Source organism: Trichoplusia ni, chromosome 4 (assembly GCF_003590095.1).
Source record: "Trichoplusia ni isolate ovarian cell line Hi5 chromosome 4, tn1, whole genome shotgun sequence".
NCBI lineage: Eukaryota > Metazoa > Arthropoda > Insecta > Lepidoptera > Noctuidae > Trichoplusia > Trichoplusia ni.
In genome coordinates, this window is record NC_039481.1 from 5,490,347 (window position 1) to 5,509,952 (window position 19,606).

A 19,606-nucleotide genomic window follows, 5' to 3' on the forward strand; every position below is an offset into this window, starting at 1 on the left:
TCACAATAAAAAAGCGTTAGCATACACATCTTGACATTATCGCTTCGCGCAGCCTACCCTGCGAAGTGTCGATACAGCGTAATCCTTTTGTATCTAACCTATCTTGTATTCACCAAATATTTGCCTGTTCCTCGTTCGTACTTTATCCTGACAGACACTAATTCAAATCGCTGGAAACGGAATAAGACTAGTACAAACGATTATCTACAAGCCCAAACACTACAAATGCTTATCTAGAAGGTGATAAATCGCACCGTTCCACGGAATTCGTTGTTAATTACATCGCCAGTTCGGCACGACTACGATGTGATGCGACTGGTCGTAATGAATGCCGGCAAAGCGCTGAATCCAAGCGTGATATCGTTGAAATTCATTTGTGAATTCACGAGTACAGTTAGCTGAAGTGTTTGCGGTGTTTTTATGATGATTGCTACTATTTGCTGCTCCGTGACTTAGCGTTAGCAAGAGAGTGGGGCAATTAAAAATATGTTTACACCCGTTCAACAACTCGTTATTTTCAGACGGTGAATAAAATAACGAAGCACACGGTGTGCGTCGCGTTTCATATGATTTCGAATCGTTTAATTAAGATCGTCGTTCCATGTAAATGATAGTCGTAAACAGGTTCATTAAGCGTTGATACCGTCGCGACGTGATGTGTTGTACGTTTAATACGATTTGCGTCATATTAAAGAGTTTCTGAGGTAGCTGCCGCGCTAATAAAGCCGGCAATTGTAGAAAGTTACAATTATTTGACACGAGCCGTATAATAAAGCTTTTCTATCTATATGAAGAAAAATAAAAATGTCCAAGCTATTTTTGTGCCAACTTAACAAAGATGGTTGAAAGAATATGTATGGGTACTTATAATATACAAACCCAAGAAAGCGGCAGAAACTTGTCCGGGGATCGAATCGCGACACGTACCTAACCTAAACCATTCCGCTGTCCATGTTTGTAGCTATAAGCGACATCCACGCAGGTGTAGTTACGTCATAACGCTAGTAAATAGTAGTAGCTTATTAAACCCGTCATAAATATTTTTGCAATTTGTTGCAAGAAGGGGAAGTAACTACACTTGAATATGTATTGTATATTTAGTGACCCCAGTTTGTGTAATGGCCACTCGGTTCTGCAAACAAGTGCCAATATCTGTGCGGAGGCTGCACTTCTGAGCTTAAAGGATGCCGCTCATGCCTCCTAATGCGTTCGTAATGAAGCGTTTTATGTAATCCTGTAGGTTAGTGCTACATACATTTAAATAGCTTAAGGAAATGATATTTCCTTACTTTTAATTTGAAAGGCCGTAGGTAGAAGTTAAGGTGTATTTTTTACTTAAATGATGATGAAATGAAATCGAATTAATTAATAACATAACAGACACAATTATTTAAAAGGTTCTAAAATGTTCGAAAATATTCAATGGCAAAGTTGTTAAAGTAAATTTCGGAATATATTACCTATCCCACCAGTCACAAAGACAGGTATATCTGCGAGTTTCGCTGCGATGATGGTGCCGGCCACGGTGGTGGCCCCGTCTAGCTGAGCTGCCATGATGGGCGCTAGATCCCGTCGAGATGCTTTCACCACTCCTTGAGCCTGAGCGAGGTACGACAACTGCTCATCCGAGAGGCCCACAGTCAGCTGACCTTTAAGAATTGCTACAGTAGCTGGTATCGCGCCCTGCGAAACATAATTAATCTCTTACAAAAAGAAGCATATGAAACTCTTTTTAAAACAAATAAATCTCGTAGCCATTTATTTAAGCAGACATGACGTGAAGTCTTCACTTTTTGTGCACTAAGCGCTACGCAAGGTCTACGAAACGTAGCATTAAAACAATATTTCAAATGTAGCTATTTATCAGAGCAAAAATATTTCGTAACTTACTCTATCTCTGATGATATTCTCGACTTGTTTCGCAGTTTCCAAATTTTGCGGATAAGGCATCCCATGTGTGATAATTGTAGATTCGAGAGCGACTATCGGCAAGGCTTTTGACTTTGCATGGCGAATCTCTTCAGAAAAAACGAAAGGGGAAACTGCCGAGCTGTACCCCCTTTGACAAAGTGCAATCATCCGTGATCCACTCGATACGTACTTGGCTAAGTACGCCATCTTGATTCCCTAAAAATAGAACTCAGTTCATTAATGATTGCTGAAAAAATACGGCGGATAGTATTTAAGAGGAAACGAGCGAGGTAAATCGAAGCAAGAACTATTATTCAGCTCCGGCGAACTGTGACTGTTTGTTGACTTTGCTTTCTATCACAGCCAGAAGCTTGAATGTAGTTTCAGCAAAGTTCAATTAACAGCAATTGTGTTGAGAAGTGGTTTTCATTTATATCGAATGTTGTTGTATTTATGTTCTAAATTCTGGTATTATTTACCTAAAGATGTTACACGAATTTAGTTTTATAACTGGTATTAATTAGCACATCCATAGATGAGTGAAATTTTGGGAACTCAATTGGTATTAACAACATGTTGAAAAATATAATAAATTGCCAGCATGAGTTACATACGAGATTATTTATGCATGAAGCCCCAATTACGGTGGCTTGTGTGAGTGACGCTGTACTTCGACACTTTTGATAAAGGCCATCTATCGGTGCTCACAGCCGGAGCACATTAATCAACGTCCCGCTATAGGGCCCATCTATGTCTCTCACATTTCACCTGCCGTTGTGGCTAATAAAACACTTTTTGTACCTTTTCACCTATAATCGTTTTCAGCAATATATTTATCAAGTATTATCTCGTGCAGAAAGTTGGCTTCTGTTAGACTGGTTTTATGTCTAGACAGTGGTTCCAGCAATACCTACATAGTCGAGGATTTGAACCGACTTAGTCTAGATATATGTCTACGGCTAGACGTAGATACGATTCTATACAAATACAATACTATCTTAAAAGTTTGTGTTTAATAAATTTAAATGGTACTGTGGTAATGTACTGTATATAATCTTGCTGTTTATGCGTACAGAATTGGATTTCCAATCATTTTGTATTCGATACTTCAATTAATCACTGACTTTATTCAGTATATTATAAACAGGTCAGTGACCGGGGCACAACAGCCCCTCGATGCATGCTAATTTAAGTGCACTTGAAAACCACGTCGCGACGCATGTGCGGGAACTAGCAAGCTAGGGAACTACGGGAGAACTTGGTCTCAAATAAGGTTATTGATTGTCAACAAAGAGGTGGCTCGTAACAACAAACTTTGGGGATCATCGCCTAGCAACACATTGTTTATAATTCAAGCAGCTGTCTTCCCGACAACAGTGCTGTCATATTTGCTTATTTTTTCGAAGCGACTGTTTCGTTGTATTTTCGTCTTAGTTTGGTTTTATAAAACATAGTTATTTATTCACATCAACTTATATCTTCTGCGTTCTATTTTAGGTAAGTTTTTATTATTTTGTCCGTAATACCCTCTGTCGGCATTTAGAGCCTACCTACGCGAGTTTCTAAGCAACATTATGTTGTGTTATGAACATTGTATAATAGTTAGTTCCTAAAAATAACGAATCAGTATTCATAGAATTTGAATAGTCCATGTTTTGAAAATATTGATATTTCTGTTCCTATAAAGTATACAGGTACGCATAAATACAAGTACCTACTAGCACATAAATATGTACGCTTTATAATATAGTTACTTATTATTTATTTCTTAAAGTATGGTAATTTTAATCTATATACTTTAAGTCACTACTCATAAAAGAAAGTTAATAGAAATTATAATAAAAAAATGCGCGAAATATAAACATGATTTGTTTTCACCCCATCTATCTTCATTTATTAAAGATTTCTTTTATTAAAATACCTTTTTAGTAAAAACGCGATAATGTATTAATGGAATGAAGTAGGTAAGAACATTTCCACCCTCGTAATACCATCAGACCGGTTAATTTCCTTAGTGCGAGCAACGCTTCCTGCATTGCGTGATGCGTGAACGTGATACACTTGGATCGAGGAGATCGACCGGTTTCAACACGTTTAAGGCTTATCTTTCCATACATACACCCTATAAGCATGGATATACCGCATTTATTTAACATTCAATCTTCAAAACCCGTGTTTTCTTTGCGTATAGGAGTCTTTATGTGCAGATTTTTTAACGAATAATCTATTGATTTACAAAAGTTGCGTTTGCCGTTTCATGACTTTTGAATTTAGGTCATTTTTAGTCTAAATTAATTACATGTTGAAGTATATGACATTTTTTATTTTGTATCTTTCATTAAATAATTATAATTTATTTAATCAATTACAATTATAATAATTTTGTGAGCGACAACCAGATAAAAAGCAATTTCAATTAGTTTTCCATAAAATTTGCTTTCATTTTCAGTTATAAACATAATTCGTAGAGCTACACATGTCACATACCCTAAAATGTATTAGAGTGACATTATACAGCTGCGGGGCATTTCACTGAAGTTTGAGTAGATTTATCTAACATGGAGAAGTGGAACCGTTTCTAAAGCAAATGTTAAGTAAATAACTATGCTAGTTGGTTACCCTCACAGTGCCACTCGTTGGGAGACAAAAGAGAAACGAATATAGGTATATCAAGTTGTTGAATGTTGCTTTCACGAATAAAACGAAGTTAGTCAGCATGTAGTGCGGTTATAGTTTAGTTAAGAGCCTTTATTAAAGTGTATTTTGTTTTAGTTGTTAGTCTGCAGAGGTTGCGCAGGCCTGGATCAGCAAACGCACTCTAGTTATAAATTACCTACCTAAGCATCATATACTTATATTTTTATTATATATTCCAAAACTTTCAAACAACGCCATCTAGTCTTAAATTACGGCAAAACTTGTATTATGATTTCTGCCATGACTACTTACTAGGTACCTACATGCATAATCTAAATAAATTACACCCAGACAGAATAATAAAACGTGCTCTTCACACAAACTTTGGTCCTGGGTGGGAATCGAACCGACAACCTACGATCTGGCAGTCAAGGTCGCTGACCACTAGACCAACAGGCCAGCTAACAGTTGAATAACAATCTATCAAAAATTCTTAAATTTTGAAGTATACTATAACTGAGACCTGAGTACATACATATTTTTATGTGCCACTCGACAGCGTAGTTCGATGCGTAGTTATAGTTTACTAACATCAAACGTTTGTTAAAGTTCGCGATGGCCTGGGGACTTCCAAAACTACCGGGTCTAACGTTCTCGGATCCGACAAAGACGCAATATCACATAAAAAGTTCTCTGCGCTACTACCAGGGACACAGATTCCATGACACGAACATCCGAGGCCCGGGGGGCACCGCCACCGACGTCGATAGTAACGCCTTCGCCCTACCAGAGGATTCAGTCAAGTAAGTCATATTTACAGTATAATATAGGTAATGGAGGCAAACCTTTCACACTATGTTAAGTTATATGCATATTTATGAACACAATGTAATTTAAATAAGTACTTAAATAAAGGTCTAATGGACTTAAATTTTAGAAATGCTCCTTTGGTGTGAACAAACTTCGAAAAGGATCAGGTTCTCATTAAATGTAAAAGCAATATCTTGCAACGTGTTCCTATCAAGTATAAGTAGCAATAACGCGTTATTCAAATTTGCTATTCTAACTATTCAGGCGCGCGGCGTAGTTGGCCTGAACTAGAGAAAATAGTCGTTTGTCGAGTGCCAACGAACAGCCGACTGAAATATTCGATAGTAGGCACATAATTATTTGGCAATCATCCACTAAGAATTCGAAGTCACTCCTCCGGCTATCCCTTGGAATGTTCCTCCAACTCGCGGGGTCCACAAATGTCGATAACCTTTTATCAACATATTCTGAGTCAGAAACATGGCGTATTTGAGAATTAATATATGGAATATTTCTTACGCACTCACTTTACATACGTAGCCTTTTAAATATTTAATTCGACAGCTTAATAAAAACGTATTTACCCTTTTTTGCGAACAAAACATGTTGATGGAGCTTGCCCTACATATCTCGTTGTTTACTTTTTTTAAGCTCGTGACAAAGGCGTATAATAAAATTGTGAAGCCTTTGTGTGTCCCATGTCGGCTTCAAAACAAGTGAACTGATGTTAATGCGGTTGGTTTCATTTGAAGGAAAGTTTAGCCTCACGGGATTTTTACTTGTGCCGTGCAAGATACAAACATTAATCAAACATGTACAACTCGAAACTATCTGTGGGCTGTACAATTTTAATGCTACGCGGAAATTGGACGAGGTTAAGCGAAAAAGTTTTCTTTCCTGTGCTAGACTTATTATAAGAAGGATTTAAGACTTTATTATTCAGTCAGAAAGTTCAGTCTTTTTTCATACAATTTTAGTTAACAATAGAAGTTTTTGTCGGCAACCCATTACAGGAACTATTGTGTATAGAAGAGCGGAAGACCAAAACACAAGAGCGGAAATTAAAAATTTCATTTATGTTCGACGTAAATGAATTTTTCAGCCGGCAGCGTAAATGAAAATCCACAGACTTCTCATTTAAATAACAATAAAGTTTTATATTTCGTGACAAGTTTAATATTTTTAAATAATATTCACATGTTTTTATGAATTTAAAACAGTTTTAATGATAAATAAGTACTTTGTGTGTTGTATTATTTTTGCTATTTACGTATTATTTGACACGGGGGCGCTACTTTTTTTATTCTGTAAATTTATGAGGCATTATGATTTAATTTTTCGTTAACTTACTGCGAATTAAATGACAAACTGAAATAAGTAGCTAAACGTATAGAATGGGAATGATGTTTTTTTTTTCAATATCCGTCAGAGTTAACACTGAATAGAACTTACGCGTGACGTCACGATTGTGTATACATTACGAAATTGTTACGTCACAAGGACTACATTGAATTAGTACTTTTTATACTCAGTCCGATTCTTAATCACCCGTTTTTTTCCTCCCTCAACGTATATGACCAGTTATAATACTTCACGTTACTCTTTCTAGCTATGACCCGTCGCTGACGTACGGGCGTGTGAAGCAGCCAGCCCTGCCGGCCGTGGTCCCCCACTGGGTGCATTACGACAAACGCTGCCTCAACTTCACGGCTTTCTTCAAACAGCCCGTGTTTGACAATCCTGACGAAAACTACCGAGTTCGGATCGTTAACATCGTGTACTTTCTAGAAGATGACACGGTTACTGTTATGGAACCTCGAGTTCAGGTAATTAGACAAATTAATGTTTTTTTTTTATCCTTTATGGTTAGGAAATCATAGCACTTTGATAAAGTTAGAACATTTAAATTGATTGAACATGTTGTATAGATCACCAAGCAAGGCTTATTTTAGTAAATACAAGTATACAAAGTCTTCTGTAACATATTTTCAGTTTTATATAAAAGTCGAGTTACCGTAAAATAATATGCACAATAAGAATCAACGAATAAATATCAATACGAAACAAAAACGCATCGCACTAACAATTGTTCCGTTCGGAAATCGAAAAACACTTAAACGCCAGTGCACCGCGCTGATTGGGTCTTCAATAACGTTTAAAACTAACTCCGTGACCGTGCCGTAGCTGCATAAATTGAATATTTAAATAAGGCAACATTTTTTTTAAAGCAAAATGAGGCACAGTTTTATGATTGACTAGTCAAACCCCTTTACATTGATTACTTAGATTTTGAAGTAGGTATCCTAAGCTTTACATAATTATATACATAGATGTAAGGCAATTACAATATAATTATATAAATTATATTGCAGCTGTAACTACCGCAATTTTCACTCAAATTAGCTTTTTAAACACACATTTTTGCGAGTTTATTTTTATGATGTATAAACACGAAACAGCTATCTTGTTTACCTTAGTTTCCACAAGAAACAAATGACATTTCTTATTAGTATTTATTTATTCGCTATCCACTTTGAAACGTATTGTCAATGGCATATTTAAATGACTGGATTTGAAACCGCGCGGTCTACGACTAGCAGTACTTCTGGAAGTACAGAGAGAACGTTAACCGTTTATGCTTGACTTTAAACAACAAATTTGGTCAAAGAATGTTTGTTGCATTAGAAATGTTAGGAAAAACTACATGGCACAGAGCAACTTCTCTTTTCCACAACTGTAATATTTTAAGAACTAGTGTTAGGCCACCTATTTTCGTCCCAAAACTGTGAGATCTCTCCGACGAAAGACAAGTTGAAACTTGTGAAGTCTTAGCTTGTTTTCTGCCGGAGTCAAATTACAGTCAACTGTTTATTCCAAGCGATGTAGTCCGCAGTATTGTCTTATTTGCGAAAACGTTGCGCTACCGATATCGCTGTCAAAAACTGACTTTAGCACGAAGAGAAAATGTCATTTTTGACAGTGATATCGGTATCGTGTTATTTTGCAAGTTAAATTATACTTTTGCCGATTAGAAAACGTACGCCTATTGAGAATGGTTATATTATCAAATCCCTGAGGTTAAATTATAGGAAATTAAATAAAATTTAAAACTACATATATAATAAATAACGATGCAATCTGTATAATAGAAATTTAATTTATAAAGTTAATGCCCCTAAAACACCACCCTATTGATGCAGCCGATTGTATCTCCTCCGGGCAAAATGCAATTTAACTGTCTTCGCTTATTCTGCAGAATACTACTCGCATTGATTTTCTTTTTCTTATTTGTTATTCTATGTGGCCATTGCGGCGCCGCGTGTTCCTTGAAACAATATTATCCTTAGCATGCCCAATCTAGTGCCGACACCGACCCTACTAAACTATTTCACCACCTTCATAAGCGCGTCTGAACATGAACCTTTGTTTTACCAAAAAGGCTTTATTTAAAAAAGTCGCGTATGTGGCTGCATTTAACTGAGTATTCCGGCAAAGTTTTATTTGCGTAGGTTTTTGACATATACCCACAATACACTACGCGACCTTTTAAAGGTTAATGAAGCTTTCAGTTATGTTCATAAAATAATATTCTTCGGCCGCATTACGACATATGAAATTATGATTACTCTCAGCATACATGTAGAAAAAGCTCGTACATGTTTGAAAATGCGATATACATATGTATATAATGAAGAAAACTCCAATCCGAGACAGAAATATTAAACCTTATTTGATTGAGTTAGTATCCTATCTTGGTGTAGCGCGGTCGTAGCACCGTCGCCGCCGTTACGCCGAGCGTCGTACCAGCGTTACCGAATTATCTGCATTACGTCATGTGAAGGCGTGTCATCTACGACTCATACATCACCATAACTCTACATACCGTAGCATAACTTTCATGAACTACATATAATATATTCCTAACCAATGTTTATCCGAAGGCTTCGTAAACTTCTTTAAATAATAGTAAAGAAGTTTAACTATGTTGGGGTCGGCTTTCAGTCTAACTGGATGCAGCTAAGTACCAGTTTTTTACAAGGAGCTACCTACCCTTGGTCTGCTTCCTGCTCATACAATCCCTACCAGAATATCTAACTGCCTTGATCATGTTATGTTACGGACCAAGACTCCCGCCACAGTTATTGTTATAGACACTTATGTTACGGACCATTTACCAGTCGTACTACTCTTGAGCTTACGTAAAACTGCCGCATCTCCTACGACGAGAAAATCATTACGTTATGATTATGACGCTATTAAAAAAGCGCTAGATAATTTTGATTTCAATCACATATTCAGTATGTTAGACCCTAATCTAGCTACGGACACTTTTATCTCGGACATACATTCGGTTTTAAATGAATTTTCTAAGACTATTATAATTCCTAATCGAAAAACTATCATCAAGCCTTGGATGACAGCAGGTTTACTCCGTTGCTTACGCAATCGTGATAAAATGCATCGCAAAGCTAAAAAAAACCCAGATAATTTAACATTGAAAATAACGTATTCTCGATATCGTAATTTTTATAATTCGCTAATAAAAAAACTAAAAAGGGCCTATGAAAAAGCAGAGTTTACCAAAGCTAAAAACAATCCAAAGGCTACATGGAAAGTAATAAAGCACATTACACACAGCCATCAACAACGACATTCTCCTAACGCTTTGTTAAAATCATCCGAGAATCCTACCACATCTGTTAATAATGTTAATGACTTTTTCATCAACGTAGGTAGAAATCTAGCCTCAAAAATTCTTCACAATCAGCCTGTCTACATTGACCCGTACCAAAATCTCTCTCCATCCCCCGTTAATTCGCTCGTAATTCCACCAGTTGACGAAACGCAAGTGAAAAGTTTAATTTTAAATTTACGAAATGACTGCGCAATTGGATGGGACAATATATCAGATAAAGTATTAAAACTTTCTTGTGACACTCTGTCGTCGGTCATAGCTCATATTTTTAACTGTGCCATTGATTCTGGTATCTTTCCTAGGGCTTTCAAACGTGCAATTGTTCATCCTATTTATAAATCAGGGGCTAAAGATGATGTGTCTAATTACCGCCCTATCTCAGTACTTAGCTCATTATCCAAGATCTTCGAGAGAATTCTAAACAAGAATCTTACTAATTTTATGACAAAAAATAATTTAATTGCAAAAAATCAATACGGCTTTCGCTCATGTGTCTCCACGGAGGATGCTGTCATCGATTTCGTCAATACCTTGGTCAATAAAATAGACAATCGCTTAAAATGCTATGGCGTCTTTCTAGATTTGACCAAGGCTTTTGACACCGTCTCTATCCCGAAACTAGTGTCTAAGATGGAGCTCATGGGTATCCGTGGGGTAATCCTCAATATTTTTAAAGATTACCTTAGTGATCGTAGCCAATGTGTAAAAATTGATTCCTTTACCAGTAGTGAGCAATTTACTTGTTACGGCATACCACAGGGTAGCATATTAGGGCCTACATTGTTCCAAATTTATATTAACGACCTCTGCCTATTATCTCTCGATAACTGTGACATATTCTGCTATGCCGATGACACAGCTCTTTTAATATACGATAAAGACTGGACCACTGCTAAGAAGAGTGCCGAGACTTCCTTAGAACACGTAATGAAATGGCTTACGCTCAACCTTTTAACGTTAAATGTTACCAAGACCAAAGTAATTCAGTTCCTACCACCTAAAACATCCAAATCTTCATCGGTTCCAAATAATTTAATTGCTCACACATGTCAAATTGCTCATGGATGCAACTGCAGAGAACTGGATATGGTCAGTACTATAAAATACTTAGGTGTTAACATTGATGAGAAATTAGATTGGCGTATGCACACGGACGCTGTATGTGGCAGACTCCGAAAACTGGTCTATTTATTTAGAGAACTAAGGTACTCTGCGGACCAGAAAACAGCATCCATGGTCTATTGTTCTCTGGGTGAGTCAATAATAACTTATTGTATACCCGTGTGGGGAGGGACCTTTAAAACTGTTATGTTACAAGTGGAACGAGCACAACGAGCCGTCCTTAAAGTAATGAGCTTCCGAAAAAGAGACTATCCCACTGTCCAGCTGTACTCGGACACTCAAGTTCTTACAGTAAGGCAACTCTATATCCTCCGCACTGTCTTACGTCGACACTCCACGATACCCTCGGACGTTACTCCTACATCCTCAATTCGGCGTACTGGTTTCTTTATCTACAGACCTATTAGATGTCGCTCCGCGCTAGCACAAAGACACTTTTTTGCGCAAAGCTTATATTTATACAATAAAATAAATAGGAAACTTTCAATCCACAACCTTACTCTTAATAAAGTTAAGCTAAGTCTGAAACAATGGCTACAAACCCTTACATATGACGAAACTGAAAATATATTAACAAGATTCTCCTAACTCAAGTTAAAAAACGCACTTAACTCTTTAAGCATAATAAAATCTTACGTTCCCGACAATGTTCAAACACACAAATATTCCACATTTACATATACACCTTCACAACACATACTCGCACCCTCTCTCATACTCACCCACCCTCACCTGTTGCACACATCCTCTCTCACTCACTCACACTCTCACACACACACACACACACACATCCTCACACACACACACACACACACACACACAAATCTACACTCACCCACCCTCACTCCTACCTACATGTGAATTGAGTTGTTCAGTTCTGTTTGTTGTTTGCTTGCACTTTTTTTTTTTTTTTTGTTTTATTTTCTTTCCTTCTGTTAGTTAGTTAAGTTTCTATTGCTCATAAAACGTAAGCTCCTTAAAAGTGGAAGAGGGCGCTGACTCCCGTAACACAGGTTACGTACCTAGCACGGGTGTCAGAGACTTCAAAAATATTGATGTACTTTTTTATGACAATAAAGATTATTATTATTATTATTATTATTATTACTACCTATCTGACCTCCTCAACCCAGTTGAGCAACACGATACTTCTTAGACTGGTCGTTAAACTTTTAGCTTGCTAGTTGACTAATTTTAGACTTGTTAGACTACACGTAACGAAAGTTAAAAAAGTGTACATAGCGGCCGCCAAAATGCATTTTAAGGGGCTTTTCGAAACGAAAGAACTTTTTATGACGTAGATAGTCACCCATCCACGGACAAACAACATCAAGCATAGCAACCTGTGATCGATCAACTTGCAACAACGTGCAGTTGTAACTTAGCCACGAGCTTTACATAACAATATCAAAACGTTATATTAAGAGTGCATGCTATATTGACAACACAATTTAAATTTTCGATTAAACCTGTCAGTAGCAATAAATCTTTTTCATTCCGTATGACGTTTACGAATGGGAAAATACTGTAGCAATTGTAAGCGAATCTGAAACGGAGCTTGCAAATGAGCACGCATTTGTCTCGCGATGAATGCGTCGCGAGGCAGCTGCACGCGGCTTTGTTCTGTATCTCTTGCCGTGAATGGCCGGCCGCTATTATTCACACAAAAATGATTTTATCTCCGCAAACATGTGAGATAGTGTCGACGTACTCTAAATAAGTTAATATACATGAATCATTGTCACCGTACTAAAGTACTATAACTGCTGACTGATCCGAGGAATAAGTACAAAAAATTGAATTTCCTTTTTTTTTTTTAACATATATTTGAATAGGTATCTAATTGTTTTATTACTCGTAGAGAGACTTCCTCTGTCCTTCTCTAACTATGGTAAATAAAAGGTATGGTAAGATAGTTATGTACATTTCAAAGTTAATATTAAATTAATGTTTTATTACGCTAAAATGCATAACAATAACTATTTCCATTATCAACCATGTCTGTTGGAAAAAATATTAATGCAAAGTCACTGTGCACATTTGTGAACTCAAAAAAATTTAGCATTTTTCGAACTCATCGGAAATTGAGTTTGTCGAAAGTTCCTGGAGCTCGGTAAATTTCCTTTCAGGCGAGAGTGGTACAAAAATCGCCAATCATTTTGTTTAAAAATCTGCACAATTCTTATAATGGATCATTCGAGTTTGGTAAACCTATTGAGCTTGGAGCTAAGAGCGAGAGACGGCGCGCTTCAGCCCACATCTTCTTAATCATTTCCTTTCTATTATTGTGTCTTAAGGAAATTATTAGTATTAATAATGATCGAGATGATAACACTTTTCTCATATTTTTATCCCATAACGGATCGTTTATGTTTATAAAAAGGATGTTTGAACTCTAATTATGTACTAATAGGAACCATTTTATTCAATTAAAAAAATAACTAGCCCAAAACGAAGTGAATCAATAATTTAACCACGTCAGTATAGTATTGGTGACCTTAACATAAATAATTATGATTACAGAACTCTGGTATATGGCAAGGGAGGTTGGTGAAAAGAGGAAAAATACCCAAGAACGACCTCGGCGAGTTTTGGCATTGGAAAGATCTCGACGTCGGCAAGGACATCTGTATTTATGGGAAAGTATTCCATACTGTGTCCTGCGATCTATTCACAAAGGTACGTACCATTTTTATTTGGACCTTATTAAGTATAAAGTAGAAGTTATTAGTAAGTAGAGAGATAAACTGTCACTGTGTTTGTCGACCAGTTATAAACAAGAAGCTCTAGCTTAAATATAAGCCGGCAGACTAATTGATGGAAAAGGTGACGATATGAGTCTAATTCACGCTCGAGTCAGGTGAATGTATAGCGTAGTAGTGCAATGAATTCCATATTAGACCAGAGGATAATGAGGAGATTCATGGTTTAGCAAATAAAGCAGTGTTGAATGAGATGCGTTACACAATATGTGCCCGTTGGCATACCAAAATGTTGTAGTTCAAGAATTAATGTGCTTTTTATATTTGTATGAGTTTATCATTTGTAATTGTATTAAATTTGAAGCTCACGCCTATGTGACGGTGCCATGATAACCTATCCGTTCTTACAGGGAAGGACACAGGTTATTCCCGAACAATCAAAAGCCTTGACTTAGCTCATTTTCACTTTGATCAAAAATAAACAGTGCCACCTGTGTTTATCTTGTTACGTCACACCATAATCAGTTCCACGCGAGTGAACGGTACACAACAAAGTAATCTAACGGCTAAACACATTGGCAATACCATCAACTAGACGGTCAATAACCTATCGTGCTGTCTCGCTCTCACCACGACTCGTTTATAAACAGGATTTTAAATGAGTTGATGCTTTGTTAGTGGGAATACTGCATGGTAAACGGGCCAAGCTAAATGTTGTTGCTTTTACTCTGTTAGGGTTGATTTAAGTACAAAACACATGCAAAGAAACGTAATTATCTTACCCTGTCACAAAATATATAGAAATAAACGGGAGTCAGGAATACGGATAGTCGACAACGCGGCGAACTATTTTTAGGTTATTTAATTTGTGCGCGGTGCAAGGTCGCGCTCGGACGGAGACCGCGAGTGGGGCCCGCTATTGCGCGCTCTCGTTGAAGATCATAGGTCGGCAATATGGCGACGGCGACTTATTTGTTTTTATATTTCTTACTTTTGATATTATGTAGCACTGATTTCGTTTTTGCAGCAGGTATGTATATAGCAGTAGAGATTGCCATGTGCTTTTACTTTCAAAATGAAATTACTAAACGTGTGTTCTGTTGCTAGTTATAGTTATTCCATTCTAAAAGTATTCACAAAATTTGTCTCAACGTAAAAACTAAGTATTATTTAATTAAACGTTTGATCAGACAGTGTAATATACATTTTATTATTTTAAATTCAATACCGACCTTTGTGAACGCCCAAATATCCTAAGAATTTATTGCTTAGAGGATTAGAAATCCTCTCAGAGAAAGCCAACGTTTCAGCGTTAAGTGGTTTTCGAGTCTCTTACTTCAATTTTAGTAAGTAACGGTTACAGAAGTGACTTTTATTGAAGTGTCGCCGACTGCAATTCTCGCACTGTACCTAGATGAGTAGGTAAATATTGAAATAAGTTCACTCGTTAGTAGAAGAGTATCTACAACTGCAAGCTCCTACTGGTTGTCTATTTTGTTTAATTTTCGCTGGGTTTTTACACTTTGTTTTATAAAATATGGTGCTGGTGGCCTTGGTGTTTGTACACCGCAATAAATTACAATTGTGCGAAATATTTCTGTTAACATAAAATTGTACCTTTTATAATGCACATTCACATTTACTATTTACTGATAAAGCATAAAAAATCGATAAGATGAGAATACTAGGCCAGGTTGGTTTCTTGTAGGTTACCGTTGTTTATCTTCTTTTCTATGCAGTTCTGTTAGAAATAATGTATGAAGAAAACTAATGTGTATTATGCCACACTAAATAATGCCAATAAATGTTTAGATTCGTTTTATATCCCAACGTTCCTGCGATATCTACATGACAAGAATAATAAGCCTTGCCTGCATTACATAATCACATTCGTTTATCAGCAATGAAGCACCTGTAGATATTACCTGTTGTTATTTAGTTGGTATTGCATCATATCTCAACCTTGAAACTTATCAGTACAGTGTAATAAAACAAGCATAATCATTGTACATTTAAGTGACGTGATACCAAAGTATGAGTTGCTCAGTCCAAGCCTGTGACTCCTGTAGTCCAATTCGAGAGCGAATTAAATTCGTCTGCAGGTCTTACTGCTGTTTGTTACCTCAGCTTTTAAACTAATATAAGGGTTGCTGCATTGCAATATATAATTTTCTAACACATTTAAAATTCAAAATGCGGTTCCCATCCAATAACAGAGCAATAATGCGAAACGAATGGCTGCCGTAAAACCGTCGAATGGCTTTCCGAATAAAGCCGAAAGGGAGGTCGTGGGGCTTAAAGAAATGTGTTTATTGTCGGGGAACAGCGGAACTGTCACGGTTATAGCCGGCACTGGCCAGCTAGTAAACTGATACACGCCCTTTATGTTCTTTGCACTCAATTAGTTTCGGAGGTATCAAATCTCTGGGTTTACTGACCTGTCACCGCTAAATGGGGTAGGCTGTAAGTATTTAATCTCCGAAAGTAGATGTTAGGATGAACATCGTTTGTAAAATGCCTTTTACGAAGTGAGTTTCAATGTCGTAGGTATAGTACCGCTGCTCAATGTTTTTAAGAAAAATATGACCACAAACGAAAAACATATGTAAAGTTTAAAATCTAATAAAAAGTCCCTAAGTCTACATCTTCAGTTTTACATACCCTGTCTGATATAATTACAATTTATTATGCTTACCAACAACTGCGAGTATCTATCTATACCATCTGCTATGTTTATCATTCGATAAATGAGTAAGGAATTGATAACATGAAATAATTTTGTGATATCTGTAACATACAAACTTACGTGTACTTACTGATTACAACATCATCGAATTATTTATTTTTGGTCTCTTCCTAAATATAGACATGACATAAAATGCGTATAAACTGTGTTAAAGCTTGGGGATGACAACGCGATTTAAACTGTAGAGAGCGAGCGAGACAAGTAGAATGAGCGAGAAAGTAAAAACGAGAAATACTGGATAAATATCAACCTCGCCCTAGCTATATATGTTTTTCTGAGATTCTTTAGAGATGGGGTAGCCCTAGGTGCATCTATAGAAGACAGACCATGGTTAAAAGCATTTTTAAAAGGGTTTCCGCCTTTTAAATTTTTTCATAGTATGTCACTTTTTTGTAATTCTCAGATTATTTTTTGGATAATTATATTACAGATTTTTTTATAAATATTGTGCAATTTGTTGAAACAAAAGCAGTAACGACAGTTAGGCATCATGATGACTAGATATTTTGGTTGTTATCATCGAAGTCCCGAATAAACAACCAACGTCATAGAGTACGAACATGGCGCCCAACAACCGGTTCAAATTAGCAGATGTTTCAAATAATAAATAAAGTAGGTGTTCCTAGAGTTTCCTACTTTCAAATCTAGTTTTGCTGCAAAAATTAGGTTATTTAATCTTCGAACCGTTTATTTTTCTACCTATCACGATTACGATGAGCAAGTGAAAGAAACACGCTGCAAGCCTGAAGATCCTGGTTCGGTCTTTGCCTTTTCTCGGGTGTCAGAGTTTTGATTCACCCCTAATGTGGCTCTACAAAATTCTCAGGTGTGCGGCTTTTCGCACGAATTTTCCTTTACTTACTTTTACCATTTTAGCAAATGAAAATTTCTTCTTAATTGTATTCATGGATACCGTCATCATAACCTACTGGTTGCATGCACTTGGTGCAGGCGGCGGTCGACCGGTTGTTAACGCGAGACTTGTCGTGATTTACGGTGTGTTTCTAACAATGGCCTAGGGTATTAAGCCTTTAGGAAAAAAAGAGTACGAGATTTACCAATTAAGTTCGGTCGTCAGATGGGGCGGCGGAAGGCCTCTTGGTCTCTTGGTCAGATTTCCGGGATGTTTCCCAGGTCGGTCGTTTAGGTCGCTCTCTCAAATTCCAGATGGACGATGCTTCAGACTTCGGCATCATCCGCCTTCCTTGTTATTCGTACTATCGGCGTTTGATAAGGTACCGTGATTTTATCTCGATAAGTGAAACCGCGTAGTACACTTTGTATTATTAGACAGTAGGAACCTCCAGAGGTATCGACATAATTTTTTAAGTTGGATTGTTTTCGCCTCGAAATTCAGCTAACAATATTGTCTTTCCACGAGTTAGCTGTTCATAGTATTGATGGTAGTTTTTGTTATTGTCTCTCATTAATAAATAGCGTTATCCTAACTATAGAGTCGAAACATACCTACCTAATGAGTGTTTTATCAAAACTTTATATTTACATTACATAGGACCTATTTGAATTGGCTTCACTTTGATAATGTTGTTCTCAGAGCTAAGCTTTATATTACCTACTCCCTATCTATCTTTTTTTATATATTACCTAATTTACCTTAATGACGTAATTAATAGGCTCTAAGTGCGTCAATTTCCGTAAGATATAAAGTTAAAGGGGTATAATAAGTTTTCATGGGATTAATGTAATTATCTGAACCTTGTCCACCTTAAACTGTTTTTTTTTTCTAATTTGCTTCGGATTTTAATTCCGTCCCGAAATTATACTATTGAACTTAAGAAAGATGGGGGAACAATCCAATTTTATGTGTATGCGTTGTTTACTGTCGATTGAGCCTAGTTCGAACCTATGCAACAGCACCAATTGATGAAAGTATCGGGTTCCAAAAACAAAATAGTAAACGAACGATTATGACTTCATTAAATTCACTTTATAGATAGAAAATACTGAATTGGCTTTTGGAAATAAAATACTAAAAATAATAACACAAAAGTTGTACACGAAACTACATTTTATTTAAATAAACTTAGTTAATCACTCATCAACAGTCTTACTCGTATTATTGCAAACATATTTCCGTACTCACAGGGCACTAATATAATACAGTATTACTTGAAGTCCCATGTAGATGTTTATAAGAAATGCCGAGGCAAATCCAAGTCCGCGCGCTGGTGACTGGAAAATGGCGTAAAAAACTGTGTGCGCGATCCTGCCCGCGGTGAAAAGTCTGAACAGCATTGTGGCGAGGAAGGCTGACGGTCCCGTGGTCAGGTACAGCGCGCCCAGCACCCAGAACGCTGGGATGTTCTCCAGGTCGTTGAGATGAGCTCGCCTCACTCGCTCCACATCTGGATCGTTGAGCTTCACTTGTCCGTTATAGTTTTTCGCATCCTCCTCGTTAGCAAATACCTTCTTTGAGGTCCGTACTTTCGCAGTCAGAAAAGTTACTGCAAACATTTTTATAGCCAAAATCGCGGAGTACACCATGTACGATTGGACCACAGGGTCTTGTAGAGATATCGACACCATGTTTAATGTTTGATTGCGTTCACCAAGTTGCTACCACCTCGAAAATCAGCGAAGAATAACTTGTTGGGACATATTTTGAAGGTGTATATAATACCTACGATTGTAGTTTATCACGGTGAATGGGTAGCTTTGTTGCTGTTATCGTTTGGTCATGCTTAGTTGACGGCATAGAGTAGGCACATAATGCCAATTTTATCAAAGTGCGATATAATCATATTACTAATTCCCTTAAAAATTATGAAATTATTATTAATTTATCCATGACCTAATATTGTATTGCTTGCAAATATGATGCTTTCTTTTTGTTCTTCGGACTTATTAGTAACCAAGATAATAAAAAAATCCAACTTATTGTTAAGAATAGTGTTTGTGTTTGTCTGCTCCCAATACGAGTTATATCAGAGTATTAAAAAAACGATTAATTTTGTTTATACT

The 19,606-nt window shown here is 36.8% G+C and overlaps 3 protein-coding genes across 5 annotated transcripts in view; 1 reads left to right on the forward strand and 2 right to left on the reverse strand.

Moving 5' to 3' along the window:
- LOC113493529 (pseudouridine-metabolizing bifunctional protein C1861.05) overlaps positions 1-16,987 on the reverse strand; it is a 113,202-nt gene extending 96,215 nt beyond the window's left edge. The window contains exons 1-3 of one of the 2 annotated variants that reach the window (XM_026871540.1): positions 15,111-16,987; positions 1,891-2,127; positions 1,461-1,683 (exon numbers count right to left, since the gene is read on the reverse strand). In XM_026871540.1, the coding sequence (XP_026727341.1) occupies positions 1,461-1,683; positions 1,891-2,118 (451 nt within the window). In that variant the 5' untranslated portion in view covers positions 2,119-2,127; positions 15,111-16,987. Of the gene's footprint in view, positions 1-1,460; positions 1,684-1,890; positions 2,128-14,660; positions 15,086-15,110 lie in introns of those variants that run through there. The other variant, XM_026871539.1, reaches the window with a different exon arrangement.
- LOC113493527 (EF-hand domain-containing protein 1-like) overlaps positions 3,130-19,606 on the forward strand; it is a 70,046-nt gene continuing 53,569 nt past the window's right edge. Inside the window, exons 1-4 of one of the 2 annotated variants that reach the window (XM_026871537.1) lie at positions 3,130-3,408; positions 5,158-5,351; positions 6,968-7,184; positions 13,700-13,855. In XM_026871537.1, coding sequence (XP_026727338.1) covers positions 5,164-5,351; positions 6,968-7,184; positions 13,700-13,855 — 561 coding nt within the window. In that variant the 5' untranslated portion in view covers positions 3,130-3,408; positions 5,158-5,163. Of the gene's footprint in view, positions 3,409-4,323; positions 4,576-5,157; positions 5,352-6,967; positions 7,185-13,699; positions 13,856-19,606 lie in introns of those variants that run through there. The other variant, XM_026871538.1, reaches the window with a different exon arrangement.
- Positions 18,636-19,236, reverse strand: LOC113493542 (prostaglandin E synthase-like). Its single transcript, XM_026871557.1, has one exon. It carries the CDS (start codon positions 19,169-19,171, stop codon positions 18,725-18,727), a length of 447 nt encoding a protein of 148 aa, XP_026727358.1. The 5' UTR covers positions 19,172-19,236; the 3' UTR covers positions 18,636-18,724.